Genomic DNA, 24,010 nt, shown 5'->3' with positions numbered 1-24,010 from the left:
TACTACCCTTAAGTTTTGGTTTTCAAAGGTAGGGGGTCCTATTGGTGCCTCAGAGCCAAAGGGGGAGAGCCAATGATCAGACCAGACACTAATGCTTTCACCGTTTCCAACCAAGAACCCAATTCCTTTGTTTAGTACAGCCCTACCAGCCAATATACTTGACCAGCCGTGAGAGGAACCTGCTTTTTTACTACTCTCCATAAAGGAGCAATCATTGAAATATTTGCCTTTCAGCACTTGTGCTAACAGAGAGTCCGGGTTGTTTAGGATTCTCCAGCTGAGCTTTGCCAACAGAGAGTCATTGTAGTCTTCCAAGTTTTTAAAACAAGACCTCCCAAAACTTTGGGTTGTGCCATTACGCCTCAAGCTACCCAAGCAATCTTCTTCTTATCTGGCGCCTTGTCCCACCAGAATCGAGTTAGGATAGATTGAATGCGATTGCATAGGGAGATCGGAATCTTGAAAGTCGACATGGAGTAAGTGGGGAGATATGTCAACACCGACTGTAGCATAACATGCTTTCCTGCCCTTTAGAGGAACTTTGTGGTCCAAGACTGCGCCTTCTGTCGAATTTTATCCACCATCCCTGTAAAGACATCCTTCTTGCTTCTCCCAAAAGTCTCTGGGAGACCTAGGTACTTTCCCATGCCCCCTTGTTGATTGATTCCCAGCGAGGCCTTGACTCTATCTTTGATGTTTTCCGGGGTTTTCGCAGAGAAAGTAATTGTAGATTTACTCTGATTAATGCACTGCCCGAGCTTAGTTCATACCTTCGCAGAATGTCGCTTAGCTCTCTGCAGTTTCTCTCATTTGTTTTGCAGAAAATCATCGTATCGTCGGCGAAGAGGAGATGATTAACATACAGACTCCGCTGAGCGACTTGCAAACCCCTCAGTCTACCATTCTGTTGCGCATTCAAACAGAGTCCGGAGAGAACCTCCGTGCACAGAATGAAAAGGTATGGAGAGAGCGGATCCCCTTGGCGAAGTCCTCTCGAAGGTGTGACTTTTCCTTGCGGTGCTCCATTGATGAGGAACGAGTACGTTACCGTAGTGACACATTCCATAACCCAAATTATCCAAACTTCACGAAAGCCTAGGCGCCTGAGAACTTCTTCCAAGAATCTCCACTCGATGCGATCATACGCCTTGCTCATATCGGTCTTGATGACCATAGAACATCTCTTCTTTGCTCCAGACGTCTTCAGGTAATGGAGGGTTTCGTGAGTGATTAAGATATTATCTTAAATGGCCCTTCCTGGCACAAAGGCTGTCTGGTGCTTTGATATCAACTGTGAGAGTAGCTGTTGGAGACGATGTGTGAGAATTTTGGCAATAATCTTGTACCTCACATTGCACAATGCAATCGGTCGATACTCCACTGCTGTCTTTGGGGCCTCAGTCTTCGGAATCAAGCAGACGTGGGTCTCATTTAGATGTGGATTCAACGAGCCTGTGGTGAAGAAGCTCCGAATTTTTCGGTAAATATCTGGTCCTAGACAGCTCCAGAAGAATTGGTAAAAGCTTGCTGAGAATCCATCGGCCCGGAGCTTTATCAGAATGAATGGAAAAGATTGCTTCCTTTATTTCTTTGAACTCTGGGATTCTGCATAGCTGATCATTCATCTCTTCTGAAATGCGTCCTGTGATTGTTTCTGCCACTGTGCTGAAGTCTGAGAGCCCGTTTGAAGAGAAAAGTTGATGATAGAAGTCCGCAAATACTTTTCCCACCTCTTCCTCTTCATACACTGGAACTCCTTCAACATTTTCAATCGTAGTGATGCAGTTCCTTGCCTTTCTGACTTTTGTAACAGCATGGAAGAAAGCATTGTTGCTATCACCTCCTTGAAGCCACAAAATTATGCTCCTTTGTCTCCAAAAGAGCTCCTCTGCTTTGTAGACTTTGCTGAGTGCTTCCAGTAGCAACTGTATTTTGGTCGGGTCTGGGACTAAAGCCGAAAGCTCCAGGTCCAGTGCTTGCTGGTTATGTAGCAGCTCCCTTGTGTTTGCTTCCTTCTTCTTTTTTCACCATTCTATAATCTCCCTTCGGCATCTAGAGATCTTGGCTTCGACGCTTTCTTCCTCTCCCCTTTTCCAAGCTGCTTCTACGATTTTCCTGGCTTCTTCATCTTCCTTGAGTCTTCTGTCGTACCTAAACGGTCTTCTCTTTTTCACTTTTTGCACATCCAGATACGTCATTAAAGGGCGATGATCTGACCCCTCAAACCAGAGGTAATTACAGCAGCTTGCAGGGAACATCTCGGCCCAGGCCAGGTTGGCAAGGGTCCTGTCAAGTCTTGATTTGATGTCGTGAGTATGTCGCTTTCCCCTCCAGGAGAGTTGGTTGCATGTGTGCTTCACATCCCACAGCCCATTTAGTGAAACAAAGCTTCTAAATGGTACGAAAGAGCCTTCATATCTCGGAGGGCCGCCGGACTTTTCTGAATTATCCAAAATATCATTGAAGTCCCCGCTGAGGGCCCAAGCCGAGTCTTTTCCTTGACCTAAAAGCGAGATCTCCTCCCAGAAGGCAGCTCTATTCTCTTGTTGGGGGATACCGTAGATGAAGGTTAGGAAGAAGGTGTTGGCTTTGTAGACCACCTCTGTATCTATGAAGTTTGCGGAGGAGCTTAAGACCGTTAGATTAATTTCATTTCTCCATAACAGAGCAAGGCCTCCACTGAGCCCACTTGGTGGGATTAGGAAGTGATGATTATAGTCAGGAGTTTGAAGAATTGAAAGAACAAAAGCTTCCTGATTTTTAGTCTCCATAAAATACATAATATCCGGAGCTTGAACACTTCTCAGCTCTCGGATTCTAGGAACTGTCAGGTCACCTCCTAAACTTTGACAGTTCCAGCTCATTACAGCTAAGGAATTTGGTTTGGGGGTTCTTGAAAATCCCCCTTACCCCTACTTGTTCCTGCTCCATTCCCATTCGAAGGGTCAGCTCCATCATTATTACAAGGTAAATCTTTGCTTTGGGCGTTCCTCTCAACGCAGAGGCGCTTACGGGTCGGGGGTCTGCCCCTTGCTCTTAGCTGCTTGGTGGTACGGGTTCTCTTCAGGGGCCTGCTATTTCCTTTGGTTTTGATTGCTCCCGTTACTTTCCCAGATGGGGCCTTTTTTTCTCCTAGCCTTGCGTTCGTTGCCTTCTGAGTTGCTGCTCCTGGTAGGTTTCGCTTCTTTGTAGCTGGGGGGGGGGGGGGGGGGGGGGCTCCTAGGCGTTGGATCATTAGGGCTCTCTGCGATTCCACTTGCTGAGTCGGGCTTATTATATGTTGGATTCTCCTAGAAGATCCTTCTCCAAAAGCTGGACTGTTATTTTCCATCTCCATATATTGTACCTCAACATCCTAGAGCCTTGCGAGAAGCGAGGTAGAAAGACCTGTAGTCCGGGGAGGTTCAACAGGTAGGGGTTCAATTCTCTCCAGTGCTGAAACTCTGTCAGCTGACAAGTTGTTTACCACTTCAATTCTCTCTAGTGCTGAAACTCTTTCAGCCGACAAGTTGTTTTCCACTTCAATTCTCTCTAGTGCATAAGGCCTGGGTGCAGACTGAGAAATTGGCTCGATTCTTTCTAGGGCAGATACTCTTTCTTTAGATCGACTGTTTACTTCTCCTATTTCCGGAGCCGCCGGTAACGTCATTCTCTCTCGAGGAGGTCGAGGGGGAGGTGTTCTTGAGTAATGAGACTTCTGACTCCCTGAGAGGGGCCTTGTTTCCTCCATAATTCTTTGATGTGGAGAGCGGTCTCTAGGTACTCTCTTGTCTGGTGAACGCTTTCGGTAAGTAGGATATTTGAGATGAGATGAGTGATCCTTTTCTCTTTCTCTTTCCCTCTCCCTTCTCGTAGCATTGTAGCCTCTCCTCTCCTCCTCTCTGGAAAAGCTCGATCGTGAGCTTTCCTTAGAGGGTAGTCTACCTCTTTCAGGCTCTTGCAGGCAGAGTGAATTGATATTTGGCTGGATGTCTGATGCTCTCTGTATTCCAGTCCTCTATCTCTTGAGCTCAGAGAGATGGATATTATGTCATGTCTCCGTCGATGGTCTTCAAGCTTTCTAAGAGTGTTTTGCTGGCTTATACCTTGTGAGACATCCAACTTGGTAGTTTTATCCCTCTTAAGAGGGCAAGATTCCTTCTCATGACAGAGAGAGAGTAGCAGATGAAGCAATGTTTCTCTAGTTTTTCATATTCTAGAGTAACATAAATCTCATCTCCTGATGGAAGTTCAAGGGGAAGGCGCATTTCCAGCTTCTTTAGTCCATCAATGAGGACTTTAATTCTCGCGTGGTCCACGTCTTTGTCTAGGATCGGTCCTAGTTCCTCTCCTATAGTTGTTAGAGCTTCAAGTGTTCAGAAGTGAAGCGGCAGGTCGTGGATTCTTATCCAGAAGGCAATCATTCTGGGGAAGGAGTATGAAACCACCGGTTCCCACCGTTGTAGGAGGATCATCCATCTTTTGCAGTGGTAAGGTCCCTTCCTAAGTACTATTTGGAGAGCTTCCTCGGAGGTGAAGCGGATTTGGAAGAGTTCTGGACCTAATTCTCTTCCAGTAAGCTCCCCTTCAACCTTCCAGTACTGTAGGAGCCAGTCTACAATCCATTGAGTCTTCTGGATGGCCGGGTTTGTCACTTGCCCTATGAGTGTGAGTTTATTTTCTTCAATGAGCGCTGAGTTATCGTTGTGCGGGATGCGTATCGGCCGGCGGCGGTCAGCTCTGGATGAATCTGCCGTCCATTTTCCTTTCTCAGATCTTGAGTATCTATGAGCCATACTCTTAGAGACAGGTAAGGTATGAGCTTACGATGTTGGGGGTACGCTCTGGCTGAGCTGTAAGTAGTTTAGCAAAACGAAGCGAAGATATCTTCAAAAGGAGGTAAGAATGTAGCGACTGAAAACCTCAGTAAGCGGTAACCACCCAAGCTTTGATGCTCTTCAGAAACTTCAACCTCAAAGAAAAATTGCCTCTCAATCCTGTGTAGCTTGAAATGGAGGGGCTGCCTCGGAAGAGTAAACACAGGAGCGTGGTACCCATGCCTGGATCTATCGAATGACTGGAGGAAATTTGAAATCTTCAACTTTAGGTCATCGGAGAGAGGGATTACGGTGGGGCTCTTCTTTTCTTGCGGAGGTTGAGCGTTAGGAGCAGTGGAGAATTAATGCTTTGGGGGTTGTTTGCCGGTCATTGGGAAACGCACCTGAGAGAATTCCGCATTTTTGCATATAATGAGGGTGATTGTTACTGTTGATTGTAATTAAAAAGCTTATTTTCCTAGAACTCTATGTATTTTGTAAAATCCAATATGATCATTAATCACCATACTTTCTATGAAATTGTAACTTTATAGTGAACTAATTTGAAAAATAAAATAAGCAATTGATCTGGTGTATCCAAAGTGATGGTACTTTCATGGCATTTTTCCACTCTTCATCTCTTTCACATATATACAATTTATAACACATGCATCTGTATATAGACTATGTCTTTTATTGTTAACTGCAAGATTGTATATCCTTATAGAAGTTAGGGTCATTTACATAAATGATTAACATTTGAAGATTATAGAACTGAACAGTAGAAGGTTTAACATGTTGGATGACATTGTTATGAACTATGAAATAGATAATGGTTAGTGTGCATGACATCACCCTTCTAGTATGTCGATCATTATCAAACAGTGCATAACACGTAATTCATTTGTAAGATAATACAATACAAGTTTCCTTCTTTTCAAAGTTAAGGAACAAAGGATATAAATTGATATTTTTATGTTTATGTATTTTTCCAAAGGTTTTTTATCATCTCGAGTAGTGGTAGTGAATCTATCTGTCTTTAAACTTCCAAACCTTACAAATGTTAGCATTGTAACATTACAAACCTTACAACTTCCAAATCTTCCAAACCTTAAAACTTAATCTTTGACATTGCCCTGTCTTGTAATAATGTGAACACAACAAACTAATGCACATTAGGTATAATCCATTGCAACCTTTCACCAACCTCATTGTTTCAAGAAACCTTCAATGTCAACTACGTGTGTTAAAAGGGAGACACTGGTGCATCAGTAAAGGAAAACCTTATATTTACTCTTTACCAGAACAAGCTGCCCCGGGACCGGGACCGGGACCGAAAACTTAAAATTCATAGATACGGATACGGCATAGAGACGGCAATATATATATATATATATATATATATATATATATATATATATAATGTAAAAATACCTAAAACTCAAATTTTTAAGACCTCTCACATAAGAATTAACAGTTTTAAAAACAGCTAGAAAACAACAGAATAAACTAATAACCTAGTAGTTATACGACCAATAAGAAAATAAAAAATCAAACAATCGATTATATTAACACCAGTACACATACATCTAAGTAAAATGCAAAGGGAAACAACAAAACAAAACTTCACTGAAGAAAACAGAGAAGAGGCATATGTGTTGTTTATGGTCTGGACAAAAAAAAACAGGAAGATGACACAAAGTCTCAATATGTTATTTCCCCTTAAGTAACTTAGCATAGAGAAAATAATGAATATAAAGGCGAAGAGGCAAAAAATATTAAAAGGTAATTAATTAAAACCATAAATTTTATTTTCCTTACTAATATTCCTAGCCGGCTAAGCAGCACCGAAACGTGGAATACGATATATTCATTCTCGAAACGTCTCTGTTCTCACCCCGATCCGTCCCCGTCAAGTGTTGCCTTCCCTGCCTTACATGAGACGCGCCGGGGACGTTTCCCAGCCGTACCCGTGCCGTACCCGTCCCCTGCCGAACCCGGTATGCGAGACGGCACCAAGTTGGCGTACCCGTGACGTTTATCGTCCTTCTCTCTACTTCTCTGTGAAAGCTTTTCTTTCACATGTTACAAGAATTTGATGAAACTAAAAATATGATCACAACTTTTGATGAACTCATTGTTGATTTCTTACTTCATCTGTTTTTACGGTCTTTCTTTTTGAGGGACAAAGAACAACACAACTATATAAATTCTTTAAATCACTCAAAACTCAAAAGCATATAATTTACATTAATATGTAGCTTCTATTACGAAGAGATTATACTTGTATTTATAAATTAATGATTTGTAATATCATAAAGATCGGGTTCCCATAGAGACGTAACGTTGGAGTCCCTCTACTTCTTTTCCAACTCCAAACTTTCCCACTTCAAGGCACACGCGTGAGTGATGCACTTATGGATGTTATTAAGGCTGTGCTGGACCATACTCGTTAATAATTGTTTCTTTTCCTCTTCAAACTCCTTTAATCATAACTCAACAATCTGGATCATTTTTTTTGAAAAAACTTAAAAATGATACATAAGCGACTCTCAGATCAATTCTGCTGGAAAACATCAAACGGTAATCAACAGAAATACAGAAACGCTCAACGAAAATTGAGTAAAAATACATTTCAATTAACTGCAGTAAAAACACTTGGGAACATAGATTGTTCTTTGGCCAAAAAGAGTACGTGATTCACTCCATCTCCTCCCACGCAGTACCAAAGAATTAATTTCTTTTCAAAAGTCTGTCCCTTTAAATAAAACAACAAACTATGGATTAATTTATTTCCATATAATAAACGAAGTACAAAATCCCAAAGACAGATACACACATGTACGACGATGGTGATGAACTGTCTGAGAGGAATTCTTACATCTAAAACTGGACGAGGATGATGGAAAATATAAAGAGATAGATTGATGATGGAATATGTAAAGGGATAAGAAATCTGAAAGTTCAATGTATAGACGGATTTTAGAGACGCGTTGAATCCGAAAGGAGGCAAATGAGGTGTCCTTTGAGAAGAGGCGGATGTATAAGGTGTGCATTGTTCAGAGAGCAGTTGACTGAAACGCCTTTTGGTGAACGAGATCGATGAAGTCGGATCTTATAAATGAGAGATGATCATGTCCGTTAGATTACAAAGTATTGATAAACTTAACCGTTAGATTTAAATTTTATTTTCCTATAAAAAAATGATTACATCGTCTAGCTTCAAAATTGGATTTGCTATTATATATAGATTGCTCTATATGTTCTCCTACAGAGTACAGACAAATAAAACACAAACTTTACACAGAGTTAAAACCATATCTGCCTAAACTAGCAAGTCTCGTGTTCTTGTGAATCAAACTGAGGAGGCATGACCCTCTTCCTTATCAGCACTTCAGCTGTAACATGCTTTCTCTTGACTCCACCTCTTGGTCTTGATGTGAAATCTTCATCAGCTTCAACAAAATCACCCTGAAACCATCAATCAACTTCCATGTGAGATTCTAGTCTCTTTCGAGTTTGTAAAGAAAACAAGTTGGGGACTGAACTTACGCAGGTGTATATGTGGCTCCCGGATTTCTCGTGGTTGTTTCTGACATGTTTGTAAGCAAATCTCTTGGCACAGCCTGAAAAGCCACATACAAAGGGTCTGATATCCTCGTGCACTGCTTTCAAGTGCTTCTGAAGATTAGAAGCCTTTAAAATAACGAGGATGGTTAATAATCTAGGACTTGAAAACAGTACTTGATTTGAGTTAAGTTAGTGTTTCTTTACCTTTGAGAATGTTGAAGAGCACCCCTCAACTTCACACTTGAACTCTCCTGGTGATGATGAGTCTTCTTCATGGGTCCGTAGGTGTCTCTTGATGTTCTTTTTCAAATGCTTAGAGCCGCATATCTCGCAGTTGATGTGCTGATGGGAGGATCGTATGTGTGCCTTGAGACATTCCTCGTTTGTGAAGTACTTCATACACCCGGGCTCTGAACAAAAAGCCTCAACCGAGTCCAATTTCACTGCAAATGTAAAATCCAAAAGCAACATTTAGAGACTTGAAAACTGGCAATAGCAGAAGTAGTGCCTCCATGAGAGTAGAATGGGGCACTTACCATGAGAATCCTGATGCTTCTGTAACTGTGACGGATACTTAAAGGCCTTTCCACACCCTTTCTCTTTGCAGACAAGCTTCTTTTGGCCAGTTGAACATTCCGAGGGATGAGGATCTCCATTACCAGTAATTTCCTTGTTACTATCACCATTAGCAGTATCGTCCTTCCTATGAAACTTCTTAACATGCCTCCCGATGTTGCCATGTACTGAGAACTCACTCTTGCAATTCCCCACTGGGCACTTGAATAGCTTCCCTTTATGGGTAAGAAGATGCCTATTGAGATGATCCTTCCTCCTATAACTAGAAGTACAATCATTCACATAGCACGCAAAAGGTCTCTGCACAGCAAGAACACAAAAACAATCAGAAACAAAAGACAACAAACTCCAGAAGCATTGAGAAGTAAGAAACAAGCTGCTGAACATCAAATTTCAAACCTTTAGCGTGACGGAGGCAAACTAGCAGGAGCTTCTCAGGAGGTCTCCCAGCCTGATACTAGTCCATAACATGTAGCCTCGCATTTTGGAGTTCGCTCTTTTGGGATCCAATGCCTCACGCAATATAACATAAGTAAGACCTTTTGTTATCAAACAAAAAAAGGACATTCATTTCCTGCAAAGGTGTAAACTTTTAGCGCACAATAAGATCAAGTTTCAGAACTAAGGAAGCCCACGAGCTTCTCTGTCTCCACGAGGATTCAATTATATAAAGAAGCTACCACGAGGATGCATACCTCAAGCGAGTGGCTCTGCATATGCTGCTTCAAGTGAGCAGGTTTCTTGAACTCAGCACCACACGCCTGGCAAGTGTGTTTACCAGAGACATCTTCTTCATCAGCCTCCCAAGCTTCTTCATCTCTTTCCATTTCAACTTCCACCTAAAATAAACACGGAGAAGTGCCCAAAACGCGTCAACTCATGAATTCTACACACTAAAGTCTTAGAGAGAGAGAGAGAGAGAGGGAGGAGGGAGATGGAAACCTTATGATGAGAATTGATGTGTGAAGTGATGAGATACTTCTTCGATCTGCTGATTCCGCAATATTGGCAGAGGTAGTGACGTATGTCCTTGGGTTTCGATGGCTTGGCGTCGACGTTAGCTGCTTCTTCCGGCATCTCGCTTTGATTTTCTACGCGAGAATCAGGGTTCGTCTGCATCACACGCCGCAAACTTTAGAAGATGAAGTAGCGAGGCCTATGAGCAAAAAATGTATATTTATAGCGCAACTTAATTAAACCGAAGCGAACCCAAACAGAGCCGAATCACTCCGGTTAACTCAGTTAACTCTTTGAAAAACCGAATTAACTCCGGTTGAATTCAGTTAAAATTTTATTAAACCGAATTTACTCCGGTCCGGTAGAATTATTAAAACAGAATTAACCAAACTTAACCGAACCCTAAACGATTCTATCTCTCCCTTCTTCCTGCTTCCTGTCCTCTGTCAAAACCCACACGAAAGCTCTCTCTCTCTCTCTCTCTCTTTTCTCTGAAACTAGGGTTTCTCGATTCACCCTATCCGCTTTCTTTCGTTACCATAGTTTCAACTACAAGTGAAAGCAGCTACGGGTGTGAAATGCTCGGGTAACGAAACGATGCAGAAGATTCTGTACAAGACTACAACCTGCTCAACCCCTGTTCTCTCTGCTCCGGTTACCTCCTTCGCCGGCAGTCTTATCTCTACAAAACCCATCGCCATACCTAGTCTCCTCTCTCGAAGGTTTAAGACCTCCTTCAAAAACCCTCCTCTCTGTTCCACCCTCATCCCTTTCTCTACCTCCACTATGCCGACAACGACATGCTCTGTTTCTACAAACGGTGCCGTTTTCTCCGGGATTTTGCAGAAAGCCCGTGTCCGCAGAGCGGCAAAGGCGTCGTCTTTACGGTTCTCAACCTCTTACCGGTGCTCAATCGACGGTAGGATCAGTAGTAGGAGTCGAGCTTGGGCTGGTCAAAGTCGGTTGTTCCACTCCGATTCTAACGGCGGTTTGAGCTCTGTTAATGCTTCCGCTGCGGTGGTTGAGAGTGCTGGAGACGACTCTGACGAAGAAGAAGATGAAAAGCCAGTAAGGATGAGCCGTCGAAATAGACGGAGCTCTAACGGAAGCTGTGACGGCAATCCAGATTTACTCAAGATTCCTGGCGTGGGTCTGAGAAACCAGAGGAAGCTTGTTGATAACGGTATCGGAGATGTCGCAGAGCTCAAGAAGCTCTACAAAGATAAGGTCTTTGGAAACTTCTACTTCATTATAATTAAAAAGTTGCTGACTTTAGTTTTTAATTTCAGTTCTGGAAGGCAAGCGACAAGATGGTTGACTACCTTCGTAGCTCTGTTGGGATTATTCACAGGAACCACGCCGAGAGCATCACAACGTTCATCAAAGAAAGCGTAGACTCAGAGCTCAAGGACCCTAATACGAACCCCAAGAAGCGTTTGACGTTCTGTGTTGAAGGGAACATTAGCGTAGGCAAATCAACTTTCCTCCAGAGGATAGCGAACGAGACCATCGAGCTGCGTGACCTTGTTGAGATAGTTCCCGAGCCGGTTGATAAGTGGCAAGACGTTGGACCTGACCACTTCAATATACTAGACGCTTTCTACTCAGAGCCGCAGAGGTACGCTTACACTTTCCAGAACTACGTGTTCGTCACGCGCCTGATGCAGGAGAAAGAGTCTGCTTCTGGGGTTAAGCCTCTTAGGCTGATGGAGAGGAGCGTCTTCAGTGACAGAATGGTGTTTGTGCGAGCTGTTCATGAGGCGAAGTGGATGAACGAGATGGAGATAAGCATCTACGACTCTTGGTTTGATCCTGTGGTCTCTGCTTTGCCTGGGCTTGTTCCTGATGGGTTTATATACTTGAGGGCGAGTCCAGACACTTGCCACAAGCGGATGATGCTGAGGAAACGAGCGGAAGAAGGTGGAGTCTCGCTGAAGTACCTCCAGGATCTGCACGAGAAGCATGAGAGCTGGCTCTTACCGTTTGAGAGTGGGAACCATGGGGTACTCTCTGTTAGTAAACCGTCTTTACAGATGGATAACAACTCTCTGCATCCGGATATAAAAGACCGTGTGTTTTACTTGGAAGGAAACCATATGCATTCTAGCATCCAGAGGGTAACGTTATTGCATTCTTTTGTGCTAAACGTGTGAAGATAGATTTTGATTAAGACTGGTTCCTTTGGTTTTTAACAGGTCCCTGCTTTGGTTTTGGACTGTGAACCAAATATTGACTTCAGCAGAGATATTGAAGCAAAGAGACAGTAAGTTCTCACTACTATTAATGTCACCATAATAGATTCCTTAATCTTACTGATGGATTCTTGATTGGTATTGGTGAAGGTATGCACGCCAGGTTGCTGAGTTCTTTGAGTTTGTGAAGAAGAAGCAAGAGACATCACAAGAGAAGGGCAACAGTCAGTCGCCGTTGCTGATGCCTCCACAAAAAGGAGGTCTCTGGATGGGACCAGAAGGGAAGCATGTCCCGGGATTAGAACTCGAGTCTCTTGATTTCAGAAAGGCCATGTCGCTCTTAACCAGACCGTCTGCATAGATAGACTGTCCACAGACGCTGTTTTTTTCTTTGCTCTTAAGGAGAATCGTCCGAATGTCAATAGGTATGTATGGTCGGGTTTTGTTTCCCTCTTAGATGTAGAAACAATGGTTGGTTTGTTTGGTTAGTTATAACCCTTTTGTGTAGAGAAGCTTGATGTCTGGATACTTATATTAGATGTTGTTTCTTGAAATTTTTGATGGTCTGAAACTTCAGTTTTCAGTTACGGTCTCTGACACTATTGATCGGTGCAAGTTATGTATTATCCTTATCATGGCTAAACAAATATACATCAAGAACTACAATAACCTAAAACGCCTAAGGAATGCGATTGTGACGTTTTCTTCCTATCCTAGTAGAGGTCCAGGGTGGATCAGACTCAGTCACGATGTAACCAGCGTTTGAGTAAAAGCTTTCTAGCAGCTGCGTCGGTCTTCGTAAGCTCTTAGAATCCACAAGTAACATATAAACATCACATGCCTTTAACAATGTATTTGCCACCTCTTGATGTAAGAAAACACATTAGTGAGATTAGTTACTAGTTTTGTAATAAAGAAGAAGAGAGAGATATGTACCGTTGAGCTAAGCCTGAGACGTCGTAAAATTCTTCAACGCCGGGAAAATGGCGGAGAACTGAGTTTTCAGTCTGAGCGGTGATGTCAACCACTCCGACGACACTAGAGCTTGCAGCTTCGTTTGTTTGCTCTGCCACTAGGCATGCACATCTGTAAGACTAGTCAAGAAAGGCGTTGTGAGAATAAATGGGCCGGGCCCAAAATAAAATGTCGTTCGCACGTGTGACGACGCTCTATTCCAGTCTCAGCATTGAAAAAATCACTCCAACAAGTTCGCCGTCGTTAAGCTTTTATCTGCTTCTCCATCAACTCTGATCATGGCGTTGAACACCGGCATCAGATCTGTCTCAAGGCTCATAGCTTCATCCGAATCTTCAGTCTCCAGATCTGGTTAGTATCCCATCTCCTTGGATTGGTTCTTTTTCCCTTTTTTCTAGTAGCCTAGGGTTTCGTTTTGTTCGCCCAGAAATCGAATACGTTGTTGGGAAATTGGTGTTTCTGATTAGCCTCTGAGTGCTTCAGGGCGATTCATTTTCGATTGCTTTGATGTTTTACCTTATCAAACGTCGAATTTTGGAAAATTGAATTTCGCTTGCTCTGGCTGCTTCCTTTGTTTAAGATGATTTAATCAGGTCTCGAGCTACTTGATCTATTCGCATTGCTTTTACGTGTTTTGGGCCTGACTTGTCGTTTTTTTAAACTTGCTGGGACTTTCTTTCTTCAACAGTGAGCAGAAGCTTCCACTCAACTGGAGCTAAGAAGATGAGCGGAGGACATGGCCATGACGAGCCTTACTACCTCCACGCCAAGCACATGTACAATTTAGACCGCATGAAGTTCCAAGGTCTCAAGATGTCTCTCGCTGTCTTCACCGCTTTCAGCATCGGTGTTGGTGTTCCCATCTTTGCTGTTGTCTTCCAGCAGAGGAAGACCGCTTCTGGTTGAATTGACTCTCTCTCTCTCTCTCTTCTTCAATAAATTTGTATAAGTTCTTAATCTTTTGCTTCTGCAAGAGAGAATGTTTCTTGCTTCTTATGGATCTTAGCTACAAGTATTTGTCATTTCTTTTCTGTTTCTTCATCCTTTGCTGGCTGTTTGACGCTGGAATAATGATAATCCGACAATTATGTATTTTTAATTTGGATTCGGGAGCTTCTGTCTGAATGTTGTTCAGTTCGAGCTACCCTTGTGTGATCTGTGTATGAACCATAGAAAGATCACCCAAAAACCAAAAAAAGATCCAACATATTCACATATCTATCAATCAAAAGCACAATCACAAGAAGAAGAAAAAACTAAAACCAAGAAAGCACACAAAAAAAAACCCACAAATGATGTGACAAATCTGTTCAAGAGCTTAAACCCACATATGTTTCACCATATTCGTCATTCAAATCTCTCATGCATGGCAGCATTAAACTGCCAAAACATGTTTTACAATTGGAATCATTGATCGCCAGCAGCATCCTCCTAACCGCCAGTGTGGTCACTAAAATGTTTAAGAGGTGCGTTTGGTCACTTCTTGTCATCACCACTAGCTTGACTTTGATTTGGCTCTTGATGCTGCTGGTGATGCTGATGCTGGTGTTGGTCTAGCGTCATGGCCAAACCGTCGCCGCCACCGCCTCTACTTCCACGCATTGCGGCCGCCATGTTTCCCTCAGCCACTCCTAATCCTAGCTGCTGACCTCCCAACATCATTGACCCCATCGGTGCAGTCACAACCCGACCAGTCCCAACCGGATAACTCCCCTGGTTGAATGCCCACATCTGATGACCCGGCTGCTGCTGCATCTGTTCCCGCCCACCCGAGCCACTCATAGGAAGCATCCAGAACGCGCTTCCTCCATTCGTGGTCCCAGGAGCCACCGCCCACATAGGTTGAGGCACCACATTCGCCGTCCCACGACCCATACCAGGACCCGGACCCATCTCTTGCTCCTGAAACTGACCCGGTTTCTGCGAACTTCCACTAGGTTCCGACTCCTTGAAGTAATCCTCTCTATAAGGCTTTCCCAACGTCGGCTGATTCCTCTCCGCCGACATTATCGGCGGGTAACCCTGATGGTGAAACCCGAAAACGGCGGCGTTCTGAGCGGCTGTTGCTGCGCTTAACAACTTCGAGGCGGAGGACGATGATCCGTTAGTACCGTTACTATCTTCATACAGAGACATCCCGGTGCTGTGAAAAGGAGAAGACTTCGACGACTGAGCGAAGATGGTCGAACCGCCGCCGCCGCGTAAAGTAGCGTTTAAAGTCGAGAAATTCGCCGGAATCGTTCCCGTTCCCGTGGACGCGATGATAGCAGGCTCGGCTTGCTGGAGCAGCCACTCGATCGTCTCTCCGTCTGACTTATGTCCCAACTCCCTCGTCAACTGGAAAACTCTAGCGGCGCACAACGCCGGCATGCGGATTCTCCGGCCGCGGCCGTCGACTTTCGTGTGGCGATCTTTAGACGGCTTCTTCGCGGCGGGTTTAACCACGGCGAGAGCAGTGCCCGAGCTAGTGCTCGTGGAGCTAGAGGTTGCACCTCCGGCGAAAGGAACCGATCTTCCCGGTGATGGGTTTTCCGTAGAATTGAGTTGCAGCCCTGCCTCCGCCGTCGGACGGTCGTGAGAGTTCTGATCCATGTCGTGCTCTTCAATTACCTAAAAAGATTGGATTTTTAAGCGGAACCCATGTGAATTACGATAAGGGCAATTCGAATTCTCCACGAATCTGGGGGAAATTTGAAGCGGAGAGTTCGAGTGAGAGGAGATCTAAAGGTTGGAGCTTTACGAGTATAATGGCCTTTGGGAGTAAAGAGAGAATGATTGAAGGGATAAAAACAAGTGGATATGCATCAATCTATTAATCTCTCAGTCAAGCTTTATTGACTTATACTTGTTTCTTAACACTGTTTTCTTGTTTCCCCTCTTCTTCCTCTTGATTCCCTTTTTTGATATGTCACTACTCTCAATTGAAAAAAAAATTCATTTTAGATTTGGTTGATTATGGTAAATATTTTTCTTAGATTTTAATCTACACTGCTAAAACTAAAGTATCTTTCAAAATCATTTTATTTCATTTTAATAATTACAACTTGGGCTATTGAATTAAATAATTATTAATTGATTAACCATAAATAATTTATTTTGTTTGATTATTCTCTGCCCAAATTTAAAATTTATTAAACATACTAAACTTACGATTATTATTTAATCGGAATATTCTTTAACCAAATTTTTTTTATTCATTGAGAACATATGTAAGGAAAAATAGCATAAGAACCAAGAAAATGGTACTTACTGACACTTTAACTTTTGAAGTTTTTAGATTAGCATTTTTATTTGTATCAGAAAAAAACCTCTAATCTAACTTATTTTTTCAGCAAGTAAAAAATTACTAATTGTACAGGTAAAAATGATGATGTATCTATCTTTATTAAAAAAAAGATATTTAATTAATAAAATAAATAAAAATTAAATAAGATTTTGAAAAATTAAATAAAAAATCATAAAATTAAAAAAAAACCAGAAAATTAAAATACAGAAATTAAATAAAATAAGAAAATTAAATCATTTAAATAAAATTCAGAAAATCCACAAAAGAAGAAATTCAAATATTCCAAATATTTTTTTAATATTTTTAAAAAATTACAATATTTTTTAAAAAATTAACATATCGTCGTTAACAAAAATATTTTCAAATATATCAATGCTAACGATGATAGTTTCTCACATCTATACTGTTAGAATTTAAGTACCTTTTAGAAATGACATTTCTATCATCCCAATAATTACAATTTGTACCACTGAATTAGTAACGATTAATTAATAACAATTAATTAATTAACGACAAATTATTTATTTCGTTAGATTCTTCTCTATCCAAACTTAGTTAATTAACCACAAATAATTTCTTTTGTTAGATTCTTTTCTAACCAAACATACATAACTTACGATTATTATGTAATCAAATTTTACAATAAAACTAAACAAGTTTATTTGAATGTTATATATTCATGTATGTTATTATTTCATTTCACATACAAAATATCAACTATAGATGTTTTTATTAAAAGGTGAACAAAAAAAGAAAGATGTTTTTATTAAAACATATAAAGTTATTTTTAATATATATTAAATAATGTGATGATTAATAATTCACATATATTTAAATTATAAGATATGACAAATAAATTTCAATTTAATATTCTCTCAAAAATAAACATGGAAGTGGAATTTATTTTGCATACAAAAAACTTAGACACATTTCTATCTATCTTATTAAAACAAAAATACATGTAATTTGAAAATATAGATTTATTCATATGCATAAACATAATAATTGGTATTTTAGTTTATAACTAAATATATCAAAAATGCTTACTATAGTTTAAAAAAATATATTAATTGACAAATATGCTATATATTATTTTATTTTAATTGGTTTTGTATCCATCTATGAGAAATCAACAAATTACACACAATTAAAAATCTTCCATCTATAGCAAATATTATATATTACAAATCGAACAAACAATCATATGAATGCATGTTTGTGAAACCTTTATATTTTTGTGTTGCGAAAAATTTAGATATCTATTTTATTAAAATAAACATTCGTGCTAGTGCATAGATATATCAAGCTCTAATTTATTTTATTAAAGAATGTTTAAAGAAATTACTAGATTTTAATATAAATAGTTGAATTTTTTTTGTCCTACTCTATTTAAACTTGTCTTTTTTGCCAATTTAGTTATATTTAAAATATTATAGATGAAATCTATAGCATAAGATCTGAATGCACTCCAAACGACTAATATTATCGGTTGTGATTTGAATACAGATGAATTATGATTTAGGCCCATAACTTCTTGGTAATTCAAAAAAAATTGCATTCAAACAACGATTTATCTTGATGATAAAATAGTGTCAATAATCATAACTTCATTAGTAACTTTTCGGACATTGTACAATGATGTACAATGTATCTCCCTTGTGTACCATTTCGGGGAGACAGTGATGAGAAGGAGGAATATAGCCGTAATAGTAATACTACTATCATTCTCGCCATTTCTTTCTAACTAAAATTCCAATATTTATTAACTCTTTAATTTTCGGTGTTTGATTAAGGGTCTAACTGGTTCAAACACAGCGACTGCGGTTGCGGTTGCAGGAGTTTACGGATGCAGTTGCGGTTGCAGGAGTTTACGGATGCGGGTGGTTGCGGTTTCTAGCGGTTTTAAAAGATTTGTACGACTGGTTTTGCGGTTAGAAATTTGTGCATTTGCGGGATACTTATGACTGGTTAATTACCAAATGTAGCAGCAGTTAAATAATAAATTAACAATATTTACATTTTATATAATTATAAAAATATCAAAAATCAGAATATTATAATAAATATAAAAATTATATTTAGAAAATTATAGTTTAAAATTTTTAAAAATTATAGAAAACATTTTTATTTTAAAATTTTATAATATTAACTAAAATATAATAGATATATTTTAGTATTTTTATAATTCCAATTTAAATTTTTTATTGAATATTTTTATTTTCTTATTTATATTATTTTTTTAAAAAAATTAACCTCCTGCAACCGTCCGCAACCGCAAATGCTAGCTGAAATCATCTTTTGAATTTATGAGATTTAGAGCGGTTTGAAACAGTTTAAAGCAGTTTGAAGCGGTTTAGAGCGATTTGATTGATTGTTGCAAAACGTAAATAACCGCTACCAAACGCAAAAGCTGCGTTTGCGGGTGGTAAGGGAAAACCAGTCATACCAAAAGACTACGTCCCGTGATGTAAACGCTGAGGGTGGTGCATACACACTTGTAAACTACAATCATAATCAAAACTATACTAAAAGCAACTAATGAAGACCTCTTACTGTATCCACCTCAGACAGGAAATTCGACCAATAGAGATGAAGCATTCTTCCACGTCATTTAGTAATGGCTTTGGGTTGGGCTTTTGTTTAGACAGGCTTGCTTTCCGTTGTGCTTAGTTTGTTTAGAAGCCATCGTCATCTTCGCTACCACTTCGTCTTCTTCCCTCCGATCCCGTAGAAACCGATCCCCCTCTACACAATCAATCCCATCCTTTACTTTGATCAATCAATTTCGTCTTGATGATTTTGTTTCAGCTCCCTCTGTTCCTCCTTCTTTATATACTGATCCTCTTTTCTTTGTACAAACCCAAACCCTGTTTATATGATCATTTTTCACTGATTTAAATCTCAGCTTTTTGCCGGCAAATGTTCTGTCGCCTTCCATTTCAACGACGTCTCACCAGGACCTGCCGAGTCAGAGCTTCGATTTTGGCTAATCCAGTTGTGGGATGGATCCTTAGAACCAGGGGAGGGGGGGGTCTAGGTTCCTGCTTTGAAAGAATCGGTATCTCTTTTGATATATTTTTTGTTTTTTCATTTACGATTCTTAGGGCTTCTGTGACGGCCAGCGATGGGAAAACAGAGAAAGATGTTTCTGTAAAATGTTTTAATATAAAATATTATATTATTAATTTTAAATTACACTTCCGTTCTCAGGGAAGAGGTTTATTCCAGGTTTCACGTATTCTAGATTGTTAAGAGTTCTGGTGTTTTCTTCAAATATGCTGCATCCGGTTAAGCTCATGATCTGAATGATACCCAGTTTACTAAACTGGATGAGCTCTTCACTCAGACCCAACTCTACTCTGAATTTCTTCTTGAGAAAATGGAGGATATCACAAAAGTAATCTCTTTTTTGCTATTTATATTTGGTTGTTTAAAGAACGTGAATTTTCTTAATGGAGTTAGTGTGCTTTGATAGAATGGGACAGAAGGTGAGACCCAAAAAGCTGAGCCCGAGAAGAAAGGAGGTCGTGGACGCAAAAGAAAGGCTGCTACTCAGATAAGCCAGTGTAAGTACAATATATAAACTTCATCTACTCATGGTTGATATATTTTGTTGTTCAACTTGCTTGGATGTTGGATGCTTTATTCTTCATTCAGAGGAAGGCTAAGAAAGTTGTTGCTGCTATGCTTTATAGCATCGACTGTAGAATGAAGATCTAGATAGTAGATACCTAGATGAAATGATTTAACATAGAACAATTTTTTTGAATCTGTTACTCTTTGATTTAAGCTTGCTTTGGCTGCCAGGTGCTGTAGAGATGAGATGGGTTGATACATATTTTCCATTTACTGAGCTTTCGAGCTTGAGATATATTTTTAAGGTAGTCTTTCCCCATCTTGCATATTTCGCAAAGCATACTTGCTCTGCGTTATCAAGACTTACTTTTGTTTTTGTGCGGTCTCATACATATACTGGAGTTGTGTGTTTGACTACCAATCTTAGCAAGCTAACAAGCTTTATCTGGTTACTGATTCAGGAAGACTGGTGAGAAGTTTCGGGCTGTGGGGTGACAGAACAAAGAATTTTGAAGCAGAGTGGATTAGAAAATAATGTTGCTTGGGACTTTGGACTTGGACTTAATAGAAAGACTCGAAAAAGACCTGCAATTACATACCTTTGAACCCTCGCCGTTGCTACAAGTATACTAAGGTAAAGTCAATGAAGAAAATGTAATTTTAGTTTCTCTCAGTGTTTGGTTGTGTGTTTTGTCTGATTGATAGATAAGAATTTGTATCTATTTCAGAATTAGAGAGATCTTACACGACATACATTCCTCCTTGAAGTTTCTTTTTTTTTGCTTCTAATATTTTACACTTTTGATTAGTGTAGAATTTGTAACTGAATGATTTTGTAAATTAATTCACTTCCAGAGGAGGCGTTGCATGGCTTGAATTTGACAACCAGGTTACCTCTCATTTTCTCAATCAAATACTTTTCGTTTTGTGTCAAGTCCTTGCATTCTTTGTTACATCATTGATTTTCTTTGTTACCATTTTTAAGGTAAATGTATTTGTTTCCAGGGAGTATTCTATCTGTCACATGATCAGGATGCTTGACCGTTCATGACTTTGACACTCAATATTACCGCAGTAAGCTTGACGAAATACCTTGAAGCACTTTGTGTTTCTATTTGTCACTTGAGTCCATAATAAATTCATTTTTGTTTTTGTTTTTCATAGGAAGATAATGCCAAGGCAGTTGGAATACCTGTTAAGGAGTTGAAAGTGTTCTCCAAGATCTTTTAAAGGAGATCACCATGCTTTTAACCTTTAACAAACTTTAGGTATTGTGTTTGTGTGAAAAAGAAGATTTCAATGAAAATCTGTTTCCTGCTATCTTATTGTTGAGTTGATAATTGGCTTCATTGACCTGGATTGTTTATAATTCGTTTGCTTTGTAACTTTTCAAGTGAAAATTAGCAGCTTTACAAGTGTGGGGATACAAAGTCTGCAAGAGGTATTATGCCCTGCGAGAACTTAAGAAACTGATTGAGGTGGCAGAGAAGCTCCGTGAGAAGAGGTGGCCTTGAAAATTCGGTTTAGATTAGTTTCTGGTTTAGATTGAGTTAGATTTCTTTTTTTTAATTTGGTTTAGTGTAAACATATTATTTTGGTTTAGTTTGATATTTGTAAACTGATTTTTATTAATAAAATTTTTTATTTATATTTGTATTTTGTAGTTTTTTTTATTTATAGATTTTTTTTATAATCCCATATAGCTAAATAACACTATTATAATATTTACTCTATAATAACATATTATACAGTTTGACACAATTCTTCCGGTGAAGTCTCCGTCCCCGTTGAAGCTCCTTACCCTTAGTTGATCCATCGGTGACTTCTCCGCCGTTGGTTTGCTTAGGCGGAAGCCGCATCTGATGTTTCCCGGTGAAAAGGACGATTTCAATCTCTGTAGTTATGCTTGAAGACAGTGTGAACAAACTCAAAAGCCTCAACACTTGGTAGACGCAGAAATAAACCTAAGGCCCAGATGATATTGGCGTTTGATTCTCCATCCGATTGGGTATTCAAATCTTACGGCTATATTTTATATCGGGGTCTCGCGCATAATCGCAGGAGAGAAGCACAAGTCTGAGTGAGTTCTTCGTTGCTAACACTTTCTCTTTGTTGTTGGGTTTAGGTGTACCTTTTGTTGATTGTAATTTGTTTCACTGTCATGTTTTAGAGGATGAACAAGCATTAGACTATTTTTCACCTCAGATTGATTAACCAAAGGCTAAGGGCGACTCTGTATGTGGTGGAGGTTCTTTAAATTTCTATGGCAAGTGTGATTACACATGAGATGGAGACGGTGTTACAATATTTTGGTTTGTACAGTGCATCAATCCGCTTAACGTTACAAAAAAGAACCGATATGCATTTTGGAAAGAAAAAACGTCAGTTTTAGTGTTTATATATATGTTGTGTTACCAAAAATCGAAAATCAATGAATCTAATCATTATGTTAATTGCTTTGCCATGCTGTTAAAGCTTCAGAAAGTGAGGGATGCGAAAAAGAATAGTCCAGTACGGCAGTACCACCCCAATGTGGAATAAAGGCTTCGGAGACATAGGCTAAACATTTCTATAATATCTATAATAATTATGAGCTTCCTTGCTATTTTAATTTGCCAACGTATTTGGGTTTTCTCAATATTTAATTTAACAAATCTTTATAAACATGAAGAAACTTTAAAAGGGTCTAGACAAAGGTTTCATGCATGTTGTTTAGCAGATAGTGGCAAGAAGCCAAGAACAACAACATTATGTAATTTCTTACCATCTTATGTATCAATTCTCTTGACAATTTGTAATTATTTTCTATTTATCAACTGTATATCTGAATTTATTTTCTGAAGACTGATTTTACAATATTGAAAAGTTATTGGTGCTTACCTTTCAAACAAAACTGATAAAATTCCTCGGGGAACTTTCTTCATGGCTATAATAATTAATATATATTTTGGCAACATAATTAATTTTACCTATCGAGCAGATTATCTACTTAACACATGTTGCAATATATTTTTTTATGCATTTCAATTGTCTATTTCATATTTTTTATATTTCTTAACATTTAAACTATTCAATTTAGAATTAACAAATGTACAGTTATACAGAATATACAAATTTCATCTATACTTTATTTTAAATTCTAATTTTGTATAAATAATCGGTTATTGTTCTACTACAAGTTTCACAATTTTGAACTTAGCCGATTGTTTATTTAAATTTTGAAAACTCAAAATATTTTTTAAAAGATATTGTTTGTTATATTATAATAATAAGCAAGCAACTCTTTTAAAAGTTTTCAATACCCAATCCATAATATTACGTTTCAATACCCAACAAACTTTTACTTTTAGTTTATTTAAATTCAAATATATTCTTATTCTTATTACAGATTCATATATTATACAATCCTATTTATTGAAAAATTATTTACTGTTAAATTATCTAATTCGTGATTGTAGTTAATCCAAAATATACTTATATTTGAAAAATATAAATTGAAAAAATATGTTAAGAAATAATAACTCTAGAGAGGAAAAGAAAAACTTCAACTCTTCCTATTCCTTTTATTCATATCCCACCGAATAATGTATTACGCTTTCTGCTAAACTAAGGGCACCCAACTCTATTTTTATCTATTATTTTTTTTAAACTAATATATTCTCATCTATTTTTCACAAATTTAATCTTTCCCACTATGAAAAACTTTCACATTGCACAATATCAACATCGAAACAAAAATTAATTAAACATATCAACTAAATTCTTAATATTATTTAAAATTTTCAATCCTAAACATAATATATTTAAACCCATTTTCCGTCCGTAGGGCGGACAAAGACTCTAATTACGATAAGTTCGATAGATACAAAGCCCTGGTGAGATTAATAATTACTATATACACGGGATAAGATAAATTATCCTAGTGAGAAAGTTTAGGTTATAAGTTTATAACAAATTCAATTCGGTGGTTGTTAATACTAATCCACTCGCCATATTAAATTGTTTTTTTTGTTTGTTGATAAAGACGTCACTGGTGAGCGGTGATTCATGGTAATCAGTCTCCTCACCAACCTATTCGCCTT

The 24,010-nt window shown here is 39.0% G+C and overlaps 4 protein-coding genes and 1 long non-coding RNA gene across 7 annotated transcripts; 3 read left to right on the top strand and 2 right to left on the bottom strand.

The window, feature by feature from the left end:
* Positions 1 to 7,968: 7,968 nt before the first annotated feature.
* On the bottom strand, positions 7,969 to 10,105 carry LOC106395385 (transcription factor IIIA). Of its 2 annotated transcripts, none has more exons than XM_013835860.3 (6): positions 9,885 to 10,105; positions 9,638 to 9,781; positions 8,903 to 9,242; positions 8,571 to 8,809; positions 8,349 to 8,492; positions 7,969 to 8,267 (listed from the first exon to the last, which is right to left on the bottom strand). In XM_013835860.3, exons 1-6 carry the CDS (start codon positions 10,059 to 10,061, stop codon positions 8,127 to 8,129), a joined length of 1,185 nt encoding a protein of 394 aa, XP_013691314.1. In that variant the 5' UTR covers positions 10,062 to 10,105; the 3' UTR covers positions 7,969 to 8,126. The 2 variants fall into 2 exon arrangements, with proteins under 2 accessions (XP_013691314.1, XP_013691318.1); XM_013835864.3 differs by having other exon boundaries at positions 8,349 to 8,422.
* A 213-nt stretch (positions 10,106 to 10,318) lies between these two features.
* Positions 10,319 to 12,674, top strand: LOC106395404. Its single transcript, XM_013835873.3, has 4 exons — positions 10,319 to 11,126; positions 11,189 to 12,016; positions 12,095 to 12,162; positions 12,242 to 12,674. Exons 1-4 carry the CDS (start codon positions 10,497 to 10,499, stop codon positions 12,450 to 12,452), a joined length of 1,737 nt encoding a protein of 578 aa, XP_013691327.2. The 5' UTR covers positions 10,319 to 10,496; the 3' UTR covers positions 12,453 to 12,674.
* A 546-nt stretch (positions 12,675 to 13,220) lies between these two features.
* LOC106395426 lies at positions 13,221 to 14,221 on the top strand. Its single transcript, XM_013835889.3, has 2 exons — positions 13,221 to 13,417; positions 13,755 to 14,221. The coding sequence occupies exons 1-2, from the start codon at positions 13,345 to 13,347 to the stop codon at positions 13,970 to 13,972; spliced, it is 291 nt and encodes a 96-aa protein (XP_013691343.1). The 5' UTR covers positions 13,221 to 13,344; the 3' UTR covers positions 13,973 to 14,221.
* A 32-nt stretch (positions 14,222 to 14,253) lies between these two features.
* LOC106395414 (transcription factor TCP22-like) lies at positions 14,254 to 15,937 on the bottom strand. The gene has a single exon (XM_013835882.3). It carries the CDS (start codon positions 15,656 to 15,658, stop codon positions 14,543 to 14,545), a length of 1,116 nt encoding a protein of 371 aa, XP_013691336.1. The 5' UTR covers positions 15,659 to 15,937; the 3' UTR covers positions 14,254 to 14,542.
* A 2,867-nt stretch (positions 15,938 to 18,804) lies between these two features.
* On the top strand, positions 18,805 to 20,504 carry LOC125582044. Of its 2 annotated transcripts, XR_007319877.1 has the most exons (4): positions 18,807 to 19,410; positions 19,581 to 19,749; positions 19,828 to 20,233; positions 20,390 to 20,504. It is a non-coding gene; the product is annotated as an uncharacterized LOC125582044 (long non-coding RNA). The 2 variants fall into 2 exon arrangements; XR_007319876.1 differs by having other exon boundaries at positions 18,805 to 19,749.
* The last annotated feature ends 3,506 nt before the right edge of the window (positions 20,505 to 24,010 follow it).

This window comes from Brassica napus, chromosome C2, assembly GCF_020379485.1.
Source record: "Brassica napus cultivar Da-Ae chromosome C2, Da-Ae, whole genome shotgun sequence".
Lineage (NCBI taxonomy): Eukaryota > Viridiplantae > Streptophyta > Magnoliopsida > Brassicales > Brassicaceae > Brassica > Brassica napus.
Note: the sequence above shows the minus strand (reverse complement) of the source record. Positions and strands in the feature narration are given on the sequence as shown.

Bases quoted from the DNA above. Each gene is read 5' to 3' on its own strand.
- LOC106395426 (XM_013835889.3), top strand. From the start codon at position 13,345: ATGGCGTTGAACACCGGCATCAGATCTGTCTCAAGGCTCATAGCTTCA. The intron at 13,418-13,754 runs GTTAGTATCCCA...TTTCTTCAACAG, and splicing joins ATCTTCAGTCTCCAGATCTG to TGAGCAGAAGCTTCCACTCA.
- LOC106395404 (XM_013835873.3), top strand. From the start codon at position 10,497: ATGCAGAAGATTCTGTACAAGACTACAACCTGCTCAACCCCTGTTCTC. The intron at 11,127-11,188 runs GTCTTTGGAAAC...TTTTAATTTCAG, and splicing joins AGAAGCTCTACAAAGATAAG to TTCTGGAAGGCAAGCGACAA. The intron at 12,017-12,094 runs GTAACGTTATTG...GGTTTTTAACAG, and splicing joins TGCATTCTAGCATCCAGAGG to GTCCCTGCTTTGGTTTTGGA.
- LOC106395414 (XM_013835882.3), bottom strand. From the start codon at position 15,658: ATGGATCAGAACTCTCACGACCGTCCGACGGCGGAGGCAGGGCTGCAA.
- LOC106395385 (XM_013835860.3), bottom strand. From the start codon at position 10,061: ATGCAGACGAACCCTGATTCTCGCGTAGAAAATCAAAGCGAGATGCCG. The intron at 9,782-9,884 runs GTTTCCATCTCC...TGTTTATTTTAG, and splicing joins ACATCAATTCTCATCATAAG to GTGGAAGTTGAAATGGAAAG. The intron at 9,243-9,637 runs GTATGCATCCTC...CTTGCTGTGCAG, and splicing joins TGCAGAGCCACTCGCTTGAG to AGACCTTTTGCGTGCTATGT.